This window comes from Scyliorhinus torazame, chromosome 5 (assembly GCF_047496885.1).
Source record: "Scyliorhinus torazame isolate Kashiwa2021f chromosome 5, sScyTor2.1, whole genome shotgun sequence".
Taxonomy (NCBI): domain Eukaryota; kingdom Metazoa; phylum Chordata; class Chondrichthyes; order Carcharhiniformes; family Scyliorhinidae; genus Scyliorhinus; species Scyliorhinus torazame.
In genome coordinates, this window is record NC_092711.1 from 204,407,680 (window position 1) to 204,425,666 (window position 17,987).

The 17,987-nt window shown below is 54.0% G+C and overlaps 1 protein-coding gene across 1 annotated transcript in view; it reads left to right on the top strand.

Annotated features, from left to right (window-relative positions):
- Nucleotides 1-405: 405 nt before the first annotated feature.
- The window catches only part of LOC140420903 (interleukin-13 receptor subunit alpha-1-like), a 63,850-nt gene continuing 46,268 nt past the window's right edge, over nt 406-17,987 (top strand). The window contains exon 1 of the mRNA XM_072505036.1: nt 406-581. Within this exon, the coding sequence (XP_072361137.1) occupies nt 491-581 (91 nt within the window). The 5' untranslated portion in view covers nt 406-490. The remainder of the gene's footprint in view (nt 582-17,987) is intronic.

Sequence of the window (17,987 nt, forward strand, 5' to 3'; positions counted from 1 at the left end):
GTTGAGTTCCACTGGAAGGTACACAACACTAGAGTTCTACTTAAAGGTACACAAGACCACTTCGGACACGTTGGACTGCATCCTTCATTCCCATGTTTTACTGGGTTTGAAACTTTCTCTTTACATGGATTTCTTTATTGAAAAGTAAATGTTACTTTTTTTTTGCACTGTCTCGGGCGTTTCAACAGTCGGGGAAGTCCGGCGTCTGAAAGTGAAACAACAGCCGAGACGGGAATATCTCCGGAGTGTGGTTTAAACCTCCCACACTCCAGTGACGCTGCTGGGTGACTAATGTTTGAAAACATTCTTCCGCTTCCATTGTGAAGGCTCAGAGCTCGGGGACTGAACGAGGGCGTAAAGTCTGGGGCAAACCAGCCCGTGTCACCCTCTGTGCCCACCGGGAGGGGGGTTTTGGGGGGGGGGGGGGGGAGAGACTGAGGCAGAGCCTGACTGGAGGGGGTGGCTACAAGCTCGGTGACCAAGGTGCAGGATGTCAGATCCACTGCCCAGGCTCTTGTTGCTCTCAATGTCTTTGCTGCTGGCTGCCCGGACCCAGGGCAACAGGTGTTGCACCTGGTCAGGTGAGTGACTCTCTTCAACCCTTGTGTACTTTGTTTTTTAAAGTATTTGAAAAACTCTAAAACTCGGCTTCATTCACTCGAGTTTCTGTTTTTGAGGGCGGGGGGGGGGGGGGGGGGGGGCGGGGCGGGGGGTCGTTGTTTGGTGTTACAGTGTCCTTGACCAGATGGAGCACCATCTGCTCAGCCCCCTCGACTGGCGCTCCAAGGGCTCTTGCCGCACCGGAGGCATCAACTTACATAGCGCCTCTAACGCTGCAAAGCATGTCCAATGCGCTTCACCCAGAGCACCATCAGGCAACACAGCACACCCTGTCGCACTGGGTGGGTGGGGGAAGGAAGGCAAACTTGCCTTTCTATAAGCACCACACAGAATAGCCCCCCACCCCGCAAAAAAACAAACACTTTACAGCCTTTGGAATTGCAGTCACTGTTGTAATGTGGGAAGTGTGGGAGCCGAAGTGCACACAGCAACATCCCACCAGACGTACGATTTGATAAGTGACCTAGTAATCTGATTCTGAGGCCAGGGGCGTCGTCCCCATCTTTTGAAAAGGGTGCCTTGGGACCTTTTACATCTGTCGGTCAGCAGATCATGGCCAGAATTCACCTCCCCCCGCCCCCCCCGCAAAAAAAAAGTGTTAGTTTCAGACTGAAATCCCGGTGTGTTTCTGGGCGTGAATCTGATTACGTCGCCAGCAGGAAGGCGGGGAAGATCTCATCCAAAGATGAGTTTCCGACAGGAAAGGGATTTATGCCCGTGACAAACAGGCGTAAAATCGTAAACACCCCCCCCCTCTCCATACACACACACATGCACCACCCACATCTCGATTTAAGATCTGGGGGGGGGGGGGGGGCAGCGGGTCGGAGAATGGCCGTTGGCCGCCGTGAATCCCGTCCCCGCCAGTTGCCGAAGTCTCCGAAGGGAGAAAAGTCGGCGGGGCGTTAATGGCGCCGCTGCCGCGGAGAATGGCACGGGTCTGCGCAAGGCAGACGATTTTGGGCCTGCCGATATTCTCCCTTCCGGATGGGCCAAAGTCCCGTCGACGTGATGACCGGTCACGTCGACGTAAATTAAACCTCCTTTTAATCGGCGTAAACCTGTGCTCCAGGTTCACGCCGACCAGCGTGGAGGTGAGTGACGGCCTGGGGGGTTGGCCGCTGGGCAGGCGATGGCGTGGCCGCAGTCTGAATGTGTGGGGAGAGGTGTGTCTCGGGTTGTGTGTGTGTGTGTGCGGCGGGGGAGGGGGGGGTGGTTAGAGTGGGCTGGGCTCCGGGGGAGTGCCGGTGGGGGGTCCGTGCCGGGGAGGGGGACGGGGGGTCCGTGCCAGGGAGGGGGATGGAGGGGGCCCGTGCCGGGGAGGGGGATGGGGTGGGTTCCGTGCCGGGGAGGGGGATGGGGGGTCCGTGCCGGGGAGGGGGATGCGAGGGCAAGTGAGTTGGTCCACCTGGCCAGGTGCCAGCCTCCAACAGTTGGACCCATGCGGTCCATGCCACCTGGCTGGGGAGTAGGAGCGGATATGGGCAATGATGACATGTCGTCGTTCCCCCCCACCAGGCCGTCATGTTTTCCGATTATCCAGCGATGTTGGCCGCCGTGGCGGCAGCCGCTAATGTCTATGTTGCCCTGGATGAGGAAGAGGAGAAGGAGGAGGAGGAGCGTGCCAGAGAGGCGGCGCAGGCTGCCGCAGAGGGGCAGGCGGCAGCCGCCCAGGCTGGAGGGACACCTGACCGACAGGACGAGGAGGGGGAGGAGGACGTCGCGGCCCCACGGCAACGGAGGCATCCGAGGGTGCCCCGTGTGTACCGGCCCCGGCAGTCATACCAGAACCTCACGGACCGGGAATGCAGGAGGAGACTCCGGATGAGGCGGGAAACCGTGGCACACATCTGCCACCTGCTGGCACACCTGTCACCGCGTGGCACTGGCGGGGGACACCCTCTCCCCGTGTCCGTCAAGGTTACGGTGGCCCTGAACCTTTATGCAACGGGGTCATTCCAGGCACCGAGTGGGGACCTGTCCGGCATATCGCAGACATCGGTGCATCGGTGCATCCGGGCAGTGACAGATGCCCTATATGCCATGGCGCACCGCTACATCCGCTTCCCTGTGGACCGGGTCAGCCAAGATGCCCGGGCCGTGGGCTTCTCTGCCGTGGCCGGGTTTCCCATGGTCCAGGGCGCGATTGATGGGATGCACGTCGCCATGCGGCCACCTGCAGATAACAGGGCCATGTTCACCAATAGGAAGGGGACCTATTCGATGAACATACAGGTGGTCTGCGACCACCGTATGATGATCCTGCACGTCTGCGCCCGTTACCCAGGCAGTGTACACGACTCATACGTGTTGTCGCGGTCATCCATCCCCGGCATGTACGAGGGACGCCATCCCCGGCTGAGGGGCTGGTTGCTGGGCGACAGGGGCTACCCATTGCGATCGTGGCTGATGACGCCTATACGGAGGCCACGCAATGAGGCGGAGAACCGCTACAATGATGCCCATGTAGCGACAAGGGGAGTGATCGAGAGGTGCTTTGGCGTGCTGAAGATGCGTTTCAGGTGCCTGGACCTCTCTGGGGGCGCCCTCCAGTATCGGTCAGATAGGGTCGGCCGCATCATTGTGATGTGCTGCGTCCTGCACAACATAGCCCAACAGAGGGGCGATGTGCCGCAGGCAGAGGAGGGCGGAGTGGAGGAGCAGCAGGAAGTGGCGCAGTCCTCCCCAGATGAGGGGGATGGGGGTAATGGTCAGGGCAGACGGGCTAGACACAGGCAGGTGGCTGTCCACCGTTACCGGCTGGCCCAGCGGGCACGGGACAGACTGATAGACGCCCGCTTCACTGACTAGATGGGCGTGGGAATCGGGTAGTATGGCCACAGACCGCACACCATGGCAACAGCCGACCACCCACACACCCCACCCATCCACCCACCCAGCACCCTCACCCTCCTCCCCAACCCCACCCACCCCACCCGCATGCACACCACCCCCCCCCATTGCCGATCCACCTGCGGCACAACGGGCCGGGCTCACACAGTTGCAGGTGGACACGTGTCTCTTGCAGGCCATGGAGGATGATGACAACCCGCCCTGCGATGAGCTCCTGGCTCCACAGACTATGTCTGACCCATGGCCACAGTACCACCATCCACCCGGACCATCCCTGCATGCGGCTGTGACACTGCAGCGCACGGTCCCGTCCTCTGCCCGGGGGGGATGTTGATGGCGGCCCAGGTGGAAGGGGGCAGACTCACCTGGGGCTGAGGTAAGACCACCCCTCACACACACACTTGCGCTCAACGTACATGACACCCCCGCACGCTTTGGACAGAGCACAAAGGCAGCTTCGGTAGGTGTAACATTGACTTTAATAACCAAAGGAGTTCATGCACATGCCCTAGCCTCTAAAACTCATCTGTGCCCTGCACCCGTGCCAACTTACTCAGTGTCTAATTGTTTGGCCTTACGGGCCCTTTGACTACATCTACGTGGTTCCCCAGACGGTACAGCAGAACTGGAGGTGGACTCCTGTGATTCCTGCCCGCTGACACAGGATCCCTTTGGCGGCCGTTTCCTGGGGCGTCCTGGATGGGCCAGGCTGCGGCCCGGGCGACTGGGATGGCGAGCTGCCAGCCTGTCCTGCCCGTTGCCCACCCGATGCACCTGGGACGGAAGGGGGGGAGTCCGAGGTGTCGCGGTGTTCCGGGACCTCCCCTACAGGGGGACCCGGGGCGGACCACACCACCTCCTCCTCCCTCGGGGTGCCCGATGGCCCCCAGGCCTCTACATGGGTGGGGGATACGAACGGACTGGCCATCCGACGCCCCCCCGACATCTGGCGCTGCCAGTCCTGGAGGCCCGTGCTGTTATCGACAGGGGTCTGCAGGTTTGCAGCCATGGAGCCCAGGGGGTTGGCAAACCCTGTCTGTGACTGTGCGACGCCGGCTCGCACATGGCCACTGGCGCCGATGCCCTCAGTAATGGCCTGCTGAGTCTGGGCCATGGCCTGCAGAGACTGGGCCATGGCCTGCTGAGACTGGGCTATGGCCTGCAGAGACTGGGCTATGGCCTGCAGAGACTGGGCTATGGCCTGCTGAGACTGGGCTATGGCCTGCTGAGACTGGGCCATGGCTTTGAGCGCCTCTGCCATCTGGCGCTGGCACTGGCTCATGGCCTCCTCTGAGAGGGCAGCCATGTCCTGGGCCACAGACGCCGCCTGCACGGAAAGCCCCAGGCCTCGCAAACCATTCCCCATGTCTGACACCGTCACACCCATTGCCTCCACCGCGGACGCCACCCGTGCGGTGTCGGCCTGGGTGGCACGCATGACCGGCACCACTCCCAGCTCCTGGACGCGGGCGGACACCTGCGACCGCAGCCGCCGCAAGCCGGCCGTCACCCTCTTCGCTCGTCTCTGGGTCGGTGGTTGCATCGGATCTATGTGTGGGTGTGGTAACTCCAGGAACCCGGGATCCATCTGGGCGGCAGATGTTCGCTTGGGCTGGGCTGCCCTCCGACCGCCCGGCCCCTCTGCTGCTCCTACCTCCACCTGCTGTACCGGGACGGCTGTGTTGTGCGCACCAGTGAGTGTACCAGACATCTCATCACTAAAGTGCCCAACCGAGGTGAGTGTTTCTGCGATGGTGGAGTGTGTTGGTGACAGCAGTGGCATTGTGTCGTGCTATTCGTCCCACTCTGAGTCCATGGCACTTTGGGGTGGGGGTTCGTCTCCACCCATCCACTCTGTGTCACTGTCCGGTATTTCGTCTTCCTGGATAGTGCTGTCCCGGGTAGGGGTGTCCCGGGTATGGGTGTCCTCGGTAGTGGTGTCCTGGGTAGTGGTGTCCTGGGTAGTGGTGACCTGGGTAGTGGTGTCCTGGCTCGGCTGTGACGGGGGCCTGTGGCTGCCCCTCACGTTGCTGGGTGGCACACGCCTGCGTCGTCGCACCCGCACGTGACGGGGGCGTCGTCTCCCTGTTGCTCCAGGTCACTCCGTCTCCTGTGGTCTCCAAGGGACATCCTGCGGGTGTCGCATGCCAGAGGGTCCGGGTCTCTCCGTCTCCCATGGCCTCCGAGGGGCATCCTGCGGGCGGTCTGCATCTGCGGGGATGGGTGCCTCGATGTTTGCTCCTGCGATACACAATGAAGCATGCATGGTTAGACACGCAGGCAGTGATCAGGTGATATGGGGGAGGGGGATATAGGGGAGGGGGGATATGGGGACGGGCTGTCGGTGGCTCACTTGCTAGTACGCCCCCGACCTCTGCATCAGCAATCTCCCAGTCCTCAGGTCCGCCAGCCAGTTCCAGGGCCCTTTCCTCGTGTTCGGTCAGTGGCCTCTCATCAGCGGGGCCTCCTCCAGTCCTCACATGCTCCCTGGTGTTGTGTGCGCATTTCTCCTGTGTCGGGGGGCGGGGGGGGGGGGGGGGGGTTGGTGGCAGGGGTAAAAGGCAACAGTGTTAGACAGGTATATGAATGCACGCCATCGGTTGCGCGTGTATTGCAGAGGTTAAGGTTAGGACTGGATTCACTTGGGGATATGGGGGATATGGGGGAGGGGGGATATGGGGGATATGCGGGAGGGGGGAAATGGGGGAGGGCGGATATGGGGGAGGGGGATATGGGGGAGGGGGATATGGTGGACGGGGATATGGGGGAGGGGCGATATGGGGGAGGGGGGGATATGGGGGATGGGGGATATGGATTTCGGGCGGGGGGGGAGGCTCACCCTGCCTCCTCTGACGAGGTCGTTCACCTTCTTGTGGCACTGGGTGCCTATCCGTGGTGACAGGGCCGCAGCGGTGACAGCCTCAGCCACCTCCCTCCACAGACGCTGGCTGTGGCGTGGGGCAACTCTGCGGCCGTGCCCCGGATACAGGGCCTCCCTCCTCTGCTCCACTGCATCCAGGAGCGCCTCCACATCCCATGACTGGAACCTCGGGGCTGAGCGGCGGCCAGCCATCCAGTCGGGTGTTCCGGTCGGGCGGGGGGGGAGCAGCGTGTCGTTATGAGCCGTCACGCCGTGCGGCGTGTATGACGCTGCACGGCGTGAACCACGTGAGCAAGCGCGGATCCCGTCACATCGCTGCTAGCCCATTTCGGGCCGGAGACTTCGCGACGATTTTTCCGGCGTGATGCAAGTCAGATTTGCGCCGTTTTTTGCGCCGATCGGCGGACTTTGCGCCGATAACGAAGAATTTCGACCCTAGTGTTCGCGCCGTCGTGAACGGTGTCGCGTTTCACGACGGCGCGAAACGGGCACGGGGACGACCGATTCACGCCGATCCAGCCTCCCTGCCCAGCGCCAAATGGGCACCGCGACAACCCGCGTATGCGCAGTTGGGAACTTGCCAACCTGTGCATGTGCGGGGGACGTCTTCAGCGCACCGGCCATGACGCAACATGGCGTGGGGATTCAGGGGCTGGCCGCGCAACAAAGTAGGCCCGGGGGGGGGGAGAGGCCGGCCCGCCGATCGGTGGGCCCCGATCGCGGGCCAGACCCCATCGGAGGCCCCCCCCCCGGTGAAGGAGCGCTTTTCCCCGCCCCACAGGCCGCCCCCCGACAGTTCGCGCAGAGTTCCCGGTAGCAGCGGCCAGGGGTGAATGGCGCCGGCGGGACTCTGTCGTATCCGCGCGGCTGCTAGGCCCATCCGGGCTGGAGAATTGGTGGTCCCGCCATTTCCAGCAGCGGCCGCAAATGGCGCCGATTCTCCACACTTCGGAGAATCGCGCGCCGCGTTGTGGCGCGGTTGCGGCGATTCTCTGGCCCGGCGCGGGGCTCGGAGAATCGCGCCCTTCGTCTTAAAGACTGCAGCTATGCTGCACTCCCTGAGTGCCACGTTCATGGGTTAGCCTTGATGTTTGTATCCCAGTCTCTGGAGTAGTATTTTAACGCGCGATTGTCTGACTTTGAGGCAAATGGGCCACGGCTGGCACGTCAGAAGTCTCGTCTTTAGTCTCAAAATGTGTGTTTTGTATTTGCAACACTTTTCTGACTTTTTTTCCAGTGTTGAGGTTCTCCAAGACTGATGTCATAGGGAAGTCAGTGCCATTTCTTTAATATATTGCAAATAATCCAAACAAACAGAATGATAGTGTTAAAGGGCAAAGCCTCATCAGCACATCCCCAGAAATATGTAGGGAACCCCAGAGATGTGTTGGGTTATGACTATGCGTCCTTTTGATACCTGGTTGTGTCACTTGAGGCATGTAAGATTCCAAGAGGGATGGTCAGGGTAGATGGTGAGAGGCTGTTTTCCTTGGCTGGTCCACATCAGTCTCAGCATATGAAGTCAGCTATTTAGGATTAGGATGAGGGGAAATGTCTTCACTCAAGATCTGTGGATCTCTGGAATTCTCTAGCCCAGAAAGCCGTGAATGCTCCGGTTTTGAGTAATATTGAAGACAAACGTTGTTGGATTTTTGGAGGTGAAGAAAATGGAGTGTGACAGTGGAGGAGCATTATATCTAAGATCTTCCCGATTAGTCGAGGTTGTAAGCTACCAGACAAGGTCTTGTGAATATTCAAAGTAAGGCTCGCTATTTGGGAGTTCTAATTATAGTATTCACAATGTGCCTTGCTTTCACTACCTTCAGTGTACAGGATAGACTGCGACTTAGATTGCTATCTTTTCCTTAACTTCAACTAAATATTTCTAATTCTCGAGAGCCAGGCATGGGTAAGTGACCCTTCAGATAGCCTCAAAGGGTGAGAATATGATGAGCCTTAGTTAAATGTCACTCTTATTTATTAAAATAGACACAGATCTGTATGGTAAAATATATACGCAATTTATTTAAAGAAAAAAGGTAATACAAGTATTTTTGGTAAATGATACAGTTTGACAAATACAGGATATATGATGAGTTTTCCTGTGACCTCCCTAACTACATAATTGCTTAAGCTATAACCATTTCGTAAGCTATAACCAACGACAAGTAGCCTCGGAATTTGATACTCAATCAATGAGCAGAACTCTACGAGTCGAGATAGCAGCTTGGTCAAATAAACACCCAGCAATCTCTGAAACAGCTCTCCAAGCGAAACTCTAACTTTCGCAGCCTGTGTTTAAACATTTATATCCTTTTCTTACTTAGGGAGTTCTAGGGAGTTTTTGTGCAGAGCATTTGCTTCTGAAAAATAGATTGACTCCCCAGTTATTTAGAGACAAAGAACAGTCTCTCTCTTGGTCAGCAAGACCTTGGTTTCTAGGGCGGTCCAGCAGGGCACTTGTTCCTAAAAATACGAGGTTGATACCTCCGGTAGCTATCTGCAGAAAAACACCAGCCTCCCTTCTTGGCAAGGCCGCTTTCCAAGCAGTAGCCTCCCTTAGTGACAAGGCCACTAGACAAGTGATATCCCCCCTTAGTTGGCAAAGCTTATTCCCAGACAAGGCCACAAGACTTAATGAGTTCACTGCATCTGGACTCTTACAAAGATAATATCTGTAATACTTGTTGAAAAACATTATTGCGATAAGTAATGGTTAACAGGAAATAATTGAACTCAATGATAATGGGGAGGTCCAGGTGGGAGTGGTCTGGGAGGCGCTGAAGGCGGTGGTTAGAGGGGAGCTGATATCAATAAGGGCACATAAAGGGAAGCAGGAGAGTAAGGAACGGGAGCGGTTGCTGCAAGAACTTTTGAGGGTGGACAGACAATATGCGGAAGCAACGGAGGAGGGACTGTACAGGGAAAGGCAAAGGCTACATGTAGAATTTGACTTGCTGACTACGGGCACTGCAGAGGCACAATGGAGGAAGGCACAGGGTGTACAGTACGAATATGGGGAGAAGGCGAGCAGGCTGCTGGCACACCAATTGAGGAAAAGGGGAGCAGCGAGGGAAATAGGGGGAGTGAGGGATGAGGAAGGAGAGATGGAGCGGGGAGCGGAGAGAGTGAATGGAGTGTTCAAGACATTTTATAAAAAATCATATGAAGCTCAACCCCCGGATGGGAGGGAGAGAATGATGGGCTTTTTGGATCGGCTGGAATTTCCCAAGGTGGAAGAGCAGGAAAGGGTGGGACTGGGAGCACAGATCGAGGTAGAAGAAGTGGTGAAAGGAATTAGGAGCATGCAGGCGGGAAAGGCCCCGGGACCGGATGGATTCCCAGTCGAATTCTATAGAAAATATGTGGACTTGCTCGCCCCGGTATTGACGAGGACCTTTAATGAGGCAAAGGAAAGGGGACAACTGCCCCCGACTATGTCTGAAGCAACGATATCGCTTCTCTTAAAGAAGGAAAAGGATCCGCTACAATGCGGGTCCTATAGACCTATTTCCCTCCTAAATGTAGATGCCAAGATCCTGGCCAAGGTAATGGCAATGAGAATAGAGGAATGTGTCCCGGGGGTGGTCCACGAGGACCAAACTGGGTTTGTGAAGGGGAGGCAGCTGAACACGAATATACGGAGGCTGTTAGGGGTAATGTTGATGCCCCCACCAGAGGGGGAAACGGAGATAGTAGTGGCGATGAATGCCGAGAAAGCATTTGATAGAGTGGAGTGGGATTATTTGTGTGAGGTGTTGAGGAGATTTGGTTTTGGAGAGGGGTATGTTAGATGGGTGCAGCTGTTGTATAGGGCCCCGATGGCGAGCGTGGTCACGAATGGACGGGGATCTGCATATTTTCGGCTCCATAGAGGGACAAGGCAGGGATGCCCTCTGTCCCCATTATTGTTTGCACTGGCGATTGAGCCCCTGGCGATAGCGTTGAGGGGTTCCAAGAAGTGGAGGGGAGTACTTAGAGGAGGAGAAGAACACCGGGTATCTTTGTATGCGGATGATTTGTTACTATATGTGGCAGACCCGGCGGAGGGGATGCCAGAAATAATGCGGATACTTGGAGAGTTTGGGGATTTTTCAGGGTATAAATTGAACATGGGGAAAAGTGAGTTGTTTGTGGTGCATCCAGGGGAGCAGAGTACAGAAATAGAGGACCTACCGTTGAGGAAGGTAACAAGGGACTTTCGTTACCTGGGGATCCAGATAGCCAAGAATTGGGGCACATTGCATAGGTTAAATTTAACGCGGTTGGTGGAACAAATGGAGGAGGATTTCAAGAGATGGGATATGGTATCCCTGTCACAGGCAGGGAGGGTGCAGGCGGTTAAGATGGTGGTCCTCCCGAGATTCCTCTTTGTGTTTCAGTGCCTCCCGGTGGTGATCACGAAGGCTTTTTTTAAAAGGATTGAAAAGAGCATCATGGGTTTTGTGTGGGCCGGGAAGACCCCGAGAGTGAGGAAGGGATTCTTACAGCGTAGCAGGGATAGGGGGGGGCTGGCACTACCGAGCCTAAGTGAGTATTATTGGGCCGCTAATATTTCAATGGTGAGAAAGTGGATGGGAGAGGAGGAGGGAGCGGCGTGGAAGAGATTAGAGAGGGCGTCCTGTAGGGGGACTAGCCTACAGGCTATGGTGACAGCCCCATTGCCGTTCTCCCGGAGGAACTACACCACAAGCCCGGTGGTGGTGGCTACACTGAAGATTTGGGGACAGTGGAGACGGCATAGGGGAAAGACTGGAGCCTTGGGAGGTCCCCGATAAGAAACAATCATAGGTTTGCCCCGGGGGGAATGGATGGGGGATATGGAATGTGGCAAAGAGCAGGAATAACGCAACTGAAAGATCTGTTTGTGGATGGGAAGTTCGTGAGTCTGGGAGCGCTGACCGAGAAATATAGGTTGCCCCAAGGGAATGCATTCAGGTATATGCAACTGAGGGCTTTTGCGAGGCAACAGGTGAGGGAATTCCCGCAGCTCCCGACACAAGAGGTGCAGGACAGAGTGATCTCAAAGACATGGGTGGGGGATGGTAAGGTGTCAGATATATATAGGGAAATGAGGGACGAAGGGGAGACTATGGTAGATGAACTAAAAGGGAAATGGGAAGAAGAGCTGGGGGAGGAGATCGAGGAGGGGCTGTGGGCAGATGCCCTAAGCAGGGTAAACTCATCGTCCTCGTGTGCCAGGCTAAGCCTGATTCAGTTTAAGGTATTACACAGGGCGCATATGACTGGAGCACAGCTCAGTAAATTTTTTGGGGTGGAGGATAGGTGTGCGAGGTGCTCGAGAAGCCCAGCGAATCATACCCATATGTTTTGGTCATGCCCGGCACTACAGGGGTTTTGGAGGGGGGTGACAAAGGTGCTTTCAAAAGTAGTGGGGGTCCGGGTCGAACCAAGCTGGGGGTTGGCTATATTTGGGGTTGCACAAGAGCCGGGAGTGCAGGAGGTGAGAGAGGCCGATGTTTTGGCCTTTGCGTCCCTAGTAGCCCGGCGCAGGATATTGCTAATGTGGAAAGAAGCCAAGCCCCCGGGGGCGGAGACCTGGATAAATGACATGGCAGAGTTTATAAAGCTAGAGCGGATTAAGTTCGTTCTAAGGGGGTCGGCTCAAGGGTTCACCAGGCGGTGGCAACCGTTCGTCGAATACCTCGCAGAAAGATAGATGGAATGGAAAAAGAAGGCAGCAGCAGCAGCCCAGGATCGGGGGGGGGGGGGGGGGGAGAGGGGGAGGGAGGAGGAACCAGAAGGACTCTCAGGGTTGTTAATATATACTGTATAATATGTATAGGTCGTTGCTACAGATAATTATATATTGGACTGTTAAATTATATTTTTGGAGAGTGTTACTTGTGATAAGGCAGTTGCCAATTAGGGTTAGTTTTCATTTTTGTTATTTATTATTTATTCATTTTCTGTTTATAAAATAGGTCATTGTTATTTGTGTTGTTATAATATTGTGTAAAGGATGCACAATGTACTGTGTTGGTTGACCAAAAATTTTCAATAAAATATTTTTTTTTTTAAAAAACAGGAAATAATTGACCTCATCAGTCATCAGTTTTTAATATCGGGTTAAATACATGATTGAATATAAAATCAGCTCTGATCAGCCTTTAATATAGGTGGAATATGGGAAAGTGAAGTTGAGGTGGAAAGTCAGCCATGATCTTGTTGAGTGGACGGGTAGGTTCAAATGGCCAACTCCAACTCCAGTTTCCTATGTACTTCGATCACAGCTAGCTGCTGGGTGGAGTTGCCTTCAGGTATAAAGGAGAGCAGCTATGTGCTGTCAACATGTTCTCACCTGCCCTCTGTATTCGAGGCTGTGAACAAGCCCAGACTCCTGAGGTGAATAACATTTAAGATCTAAGAAAAAAAACAGTCGCTATGCATCTGCTCTGTAAATGCAGGCTGCTGGCCCCACTCAATTGCATCTTGTGGGGTTCATGCTGCAAGAGCAAAGCTCAATGTGCCCCCTCTCCCCACCCCCCCTCCGCTGATTCTGAGTCCTCACGTTATCCCGCACTCTGACATTTCTTCTGCTTCAAGGCATCTGAGACGACTCATTTCTTCCACTGACCTCACAGCCTTGCTTTTGCCCCGTAGCATTACCTTCCTTCCATGAACGGATCATTTGACTTACAACTCCTCTCTTCCAGGTAGCCTACTAAATCCATTGTGGGGGAGAGGAAGGATTATCATTCCACCCCATTTAGACTGAAATACCTCCCTAGATCTCACACTAGTATTCAGAGACCCACGTCCTGTGAACAGAATGGAGCTCAAACCTGTCACCTCCAAATTTAGAGAATAAAAAACAGTGCCACAGCTGGTTGTGCACAGATAGGATACACGCATAAATAAAGGCAGCATCAATCTGCATTTCGTAACTCTCCAGACTCATTAGTAATTGGAATGAGCGTTTTTAACCAATGTTAAAATTCCAGCCCTTAGCTGGTTTCAAATCCCTCCCTGCCTCTGTAATCTCCACTTGCTGCTCAACCCAAGGTATCTGAACACTCCCGATTCTGGTCAATTTAGAATCCCCAATTTTAATGTCTCTGCTCCATTGTCTCTACTTTTCTTTCCTTCTTTAATTTAATATCTTTCTTAAAACCTATGTTTTTGACCAAGTTTTTAGTTCCCTGAAATGGCTGGAATTCTCCCGCCTTTGAGATTCTCTGTTGCCGCCGGCAGCGCACCTCGCCGTCCGCGGGTTTCCTGGGGCATGGGGTGGCTTCAATGGGAAATCCCATTGTTAAGCGCCGGAGGTAGAGAACCCTGCCACCTGCGAACGGCATGCTGCCGAGAAACCGGCAGGGAACCGGAGAATCCAGCCCAATATATTCTTGCGGGGTTCGGTGTTATGTTCTGTTTTAGAATGCTCCGTGAGTACCTTGGAAAGTTATATTCTGTTAAAGGTGCTGTTTCAACACGAGTTATTGTTATTTCAAAGGCTATGCGCGTGCAAGTTATTATTGGTGATTACTGTGGGAAAGATTCGATTACAGATGTTGGAGATGAAAGGGGTGTTCGAGGACTCACTGTTCTTTCTCAGCCCCACACACAACCTTCAGCACTGTGCGCCATGTGCCATGTCCAGACAGCCCAACCACTTCACACTTATCCTTATATTGCTTTGGGTTTCACAAAGCTTTTAGTCCAGTAATTGGGAACCTAGACTGGTGAATGGGCCACATGAGTGACCCTCGTTCACCTTCGTGGGCCGCAAGATAGAAATCAGGCTTGTTCACTAACCCTGACCCCATGAATACGATTAAATGCATTTAATACATGCCGAATATTTCAGAACCAGTTATGGATACGCCTTATCATTTCTGTATTAATAGAACTATCATCAACTTCAAATAGTAAAAACAAAATAAATGTTTATACTTTGGAAGTAGAGGGAGTGCACGGCTCTCACAGTCAATATTGTGAGCAGTCAGCACGCACCTCACTTCACTTGCCTTGGCTTTACACGCATCATACCGGTAGGAGAGAAACTGCGCAGACAGAAATGAGTGAAATTTGGCAACCCTGCACCTGGGCAATGGTCAACTAAATGTCCGGTAGACAGCAGGCCGAACCCAGAAGGGCCACATGTGGGCCGCAGGTTCCTCACTGCTGTTTTAGTCATTCACTCCTTGGGGTGGGGGTGGGGGTGGGGGGATATTCTGCAGTATTACAAAGCAGAGTAAGCTTAATTTTTCCACTCTTTTTGAAATGTACATAGTCCAGGCGAGAGGAGTCAACCATGTGTTCACCCTCGACATCCCTATATCTCCTCTCCTTCATGATTGGCAACCCCCCGCATTGCTTCCCAGAGATTCCAGGGGCGGGATTCTCCGACCCCCCGCCAGGTCGGAGAATCGCCGGGGGCTGGCGTGAATCCCGCCCCCGCCGGTTGCTGAATTCTCCGGCACCGGATATTCGGCGGGGGCGGGAATCGCGCCGCGCCGGTTGGCGGCCCCCCCCCCCCCCCCCCCCCCGGTGATTCTCCAGCCCGTGATGGGCCGAAGTCCCGCCGCTGTCAACCCACGCCAGCCGGCGTGGATTGAACCACCTTTGGAACGGCGGGACATGGCGGCGCGGGCGGGGCGATCTGGCCCCGGGGGGTGCCCCGGGGCCCACCCCGGGTGTTTATGGTGCGATCGGGGCCCACCAATCCGCGGGCGGGCCTGTGCCGTGGGGGCACTCTTTTCCTTCCGCCTTCGCCATGGTCTCCACCATGGCGGAGGCGGAAGAGACCCCCTCCACTGCGCATGCGCGGGGATGGCGTGAGCAGCCGCTAACGCTCCCGCGCATGCGCTGCATGGCAAAGTCAGTTTTGTGCCAGCTGGCGGGGCACCAAAGGCCTTTCCCGCCAGCTGGCGGGGCGGAAATCAGTCCGGCTCGGGCCTAGCCCCTCAAGGTGAGGGCTCGGCCGCTCAAGATGCAGAGACTTCCGCACCTTTGGGGCGGCGCGATGCCGGACTGATTCGCGCCGATTTTGGCGCCGGTCGGCGGACATCGTGCCGATATCGGAGAATCCCGCCCCAGATTAGAGATAAATCTCTCACGCACTGTTACCAGGAAAAGGATATTAAGATAAATCTGAGCATAGGAAAGAAAGCTGTTTGACTGACAATCATGAATCATCCAATCTGTCGACTTTCAGATTTGGAGTGAGAAGGCGGTACTTTGCAAAGATAAACCAGGTGGTTTGTGTGAGGGGATGAAAGGTCACATAATGAAATACATCCAGTCAGAACCCTACAGCCCTTTCCACCACCAGAGGCCTCACAGAACCTCCTTCAAAAGTGAGCAGGCCTCACAAGGGGCTTCAACCTATTGGTTAATTACACAAAGTCTTAATTACCTCTGTTTTCTGAAGCAATTTGTTTCCATTACTAACTGCCCAAGCAAAGGTGGTAGTGAGCCTCCTTCTTGAACCATTGCAGTTGTAAGGGTCCTTCCTGTTCATTCCCGTATTTCCCCTTTTACTTTTGCCGTTACATTTTTAATCCATGGATGGTTAATGGACGTGTGCCTTTAAGGCAGCCCGTATCTCGAATTCAAGCAGACCAATTCAACAGCAGGCGAGGTCACTGTGCTAGTCTGTGCTGGTTTAAACTAGAGTTGTTGACTGGCCTGCATTGATGACAGGGATTGGCTGGGACTTGGTTTGATTGATATCGGTGGTGGCAAATGAATTGGATCAAATGGCTAAGTGGTGATTGGATTTTATCGGAGTGGGGTGTTTCAGAGTTCCGAGGTTTTCGGTTTGATTTCAGTTTGACTCCTTTTTTTTCAATTTAATTTGTTTTTGTTTTAAAACTTTAGAGCATCCAATTCATTTTTTCCAATTAAGAGGCAATTTAGTGTAGCCAATCCAACTAGCCTGCACATTTTTGGGTTGTGGGGGCGAAACCCACGCAAACACGGGGAGAATGTGCAAACTCAACACGGACAGTGACTCAGAGCCGGGACCGAACCTGGACCCGCGGCGCAGTGAGGCAGCAGGGCTATCAGTTTGACTCCTGGCAGCCCGGGAAAGGTCCTGCTGCTTTTTCCTCCAGAAAGACTGTGTCTCTGAATTGGCAGGGAGTCCGGATGAATCTGTTTACAGGAGAACCATTACAGGCTGTGCAACTAAAGTCCAGAATCTGCGAACTCTCCCCAGAAAAGATAGTGTGAATCAACTATCTTTCTCCAGAAGGGCTGCTGCCTGTGAGTACTCATTTTCTAAACTACAGAGGCTGGAAGATGAGCCATGGACTGAAAGCAAGATTTGAGGAAACAGAGTCTCTGCCTCTCCAGGAAAGGTGCAAGGACGGTGCTTTTATAAATTGTAGGAAAACCAGTACAGGCTGCAAAACAAAGACTGCAATTTACAAGCTTAGAACATAGAACAGTTCAGCACAGTACGGGCCCTTCAGCCCATGATGTTGTGCTGACCATTTATCCTAATCTAAGATCAATCTAACCTACATCCCTTCAATTTACTGCTGTCCATGTGCCCGTCTAAGAGTCGTTTAAATGTCCCTAATGACTCTGACTCCACCACCTCTGCTGGCAGTGCATTCCACACACACACCACTCTCTGTGTAAAAAAATGACCTCTGACATCTCCCCTATATCTTCCTCCAATCACCTTAAAATTTTGTCCCCTCGTGACAGCCATTTCCACCCTGGGGAAAAGTCTCTGGCTATCCACTCTATCCATGCCTCTCATCACCTTGTACACCTCTATCAAGTCACCTCTCTGCCTTCTTCGTTCCAGTGAGAAAAGCCCTCGCTCCCTCAACCTTTCTTCATAAGACATGCCCTCAGTCCAGGCAGCATCCTGGTTAATCTCCTCTGAACCCTCTCCAAAGCATTCACATCCTTCCTATAATGAGGTGACCAGAACTGGACACAATATTCCAAGTGTGGTCTAACTAGAGTTTTATAAAGCTGCAGCAAAACCTCGCAGCTCTTAAACTCAATCCCCCTGTTAATGAAAGCCAACACACCATACGCCTTCTTAACAACCCTATCAACCTGGGTGGCAACTTTGAGGGATCTATGTAGGTGGACCCCAAGATCCCTCTGTTCCTCCACATTTCCAAGAATCCTGCCTTTAACCCTGTATTCAGCATTCAAATCCGACCTTCCAAAATGAATCACTTCACATTTATCAAGGTTGAACTCCATCTGCCATTTCTCAGCCCAGCTCTGCATCCTGTCAATGTCCTGTTGTAACCTGCAACAGGTTAGGTGGATTGGCCATGATAAATTGCCCTTAGTGTCCAAAATTGCCCTTAGTGCTGGGTGGGATTACTGGGTTATGGGGATAGGGTGGAGGTGTTGACCTTGGGTAGGGTGCTCTTTCCAAGAGCCTGTGCAGACTCGATGGGCCGAATGGCCTCCTTCTGCACTGTAAATTCTATGTTAAAACGCTATGTTAAAACCCTCAACACTATCTACAACTCCCCAACCTTTGTGTCATCAGCAAACTTACTAATCCACCCTTCCACTTCCTCATCCAAGTCATTTATAAAAACCACAAACAGCAGAGGTCCCAGAACAGATCCTTGCGGGACACCACTGGTCACCGACCTCCAGGCGGATTACTTTCCATCCACTACCA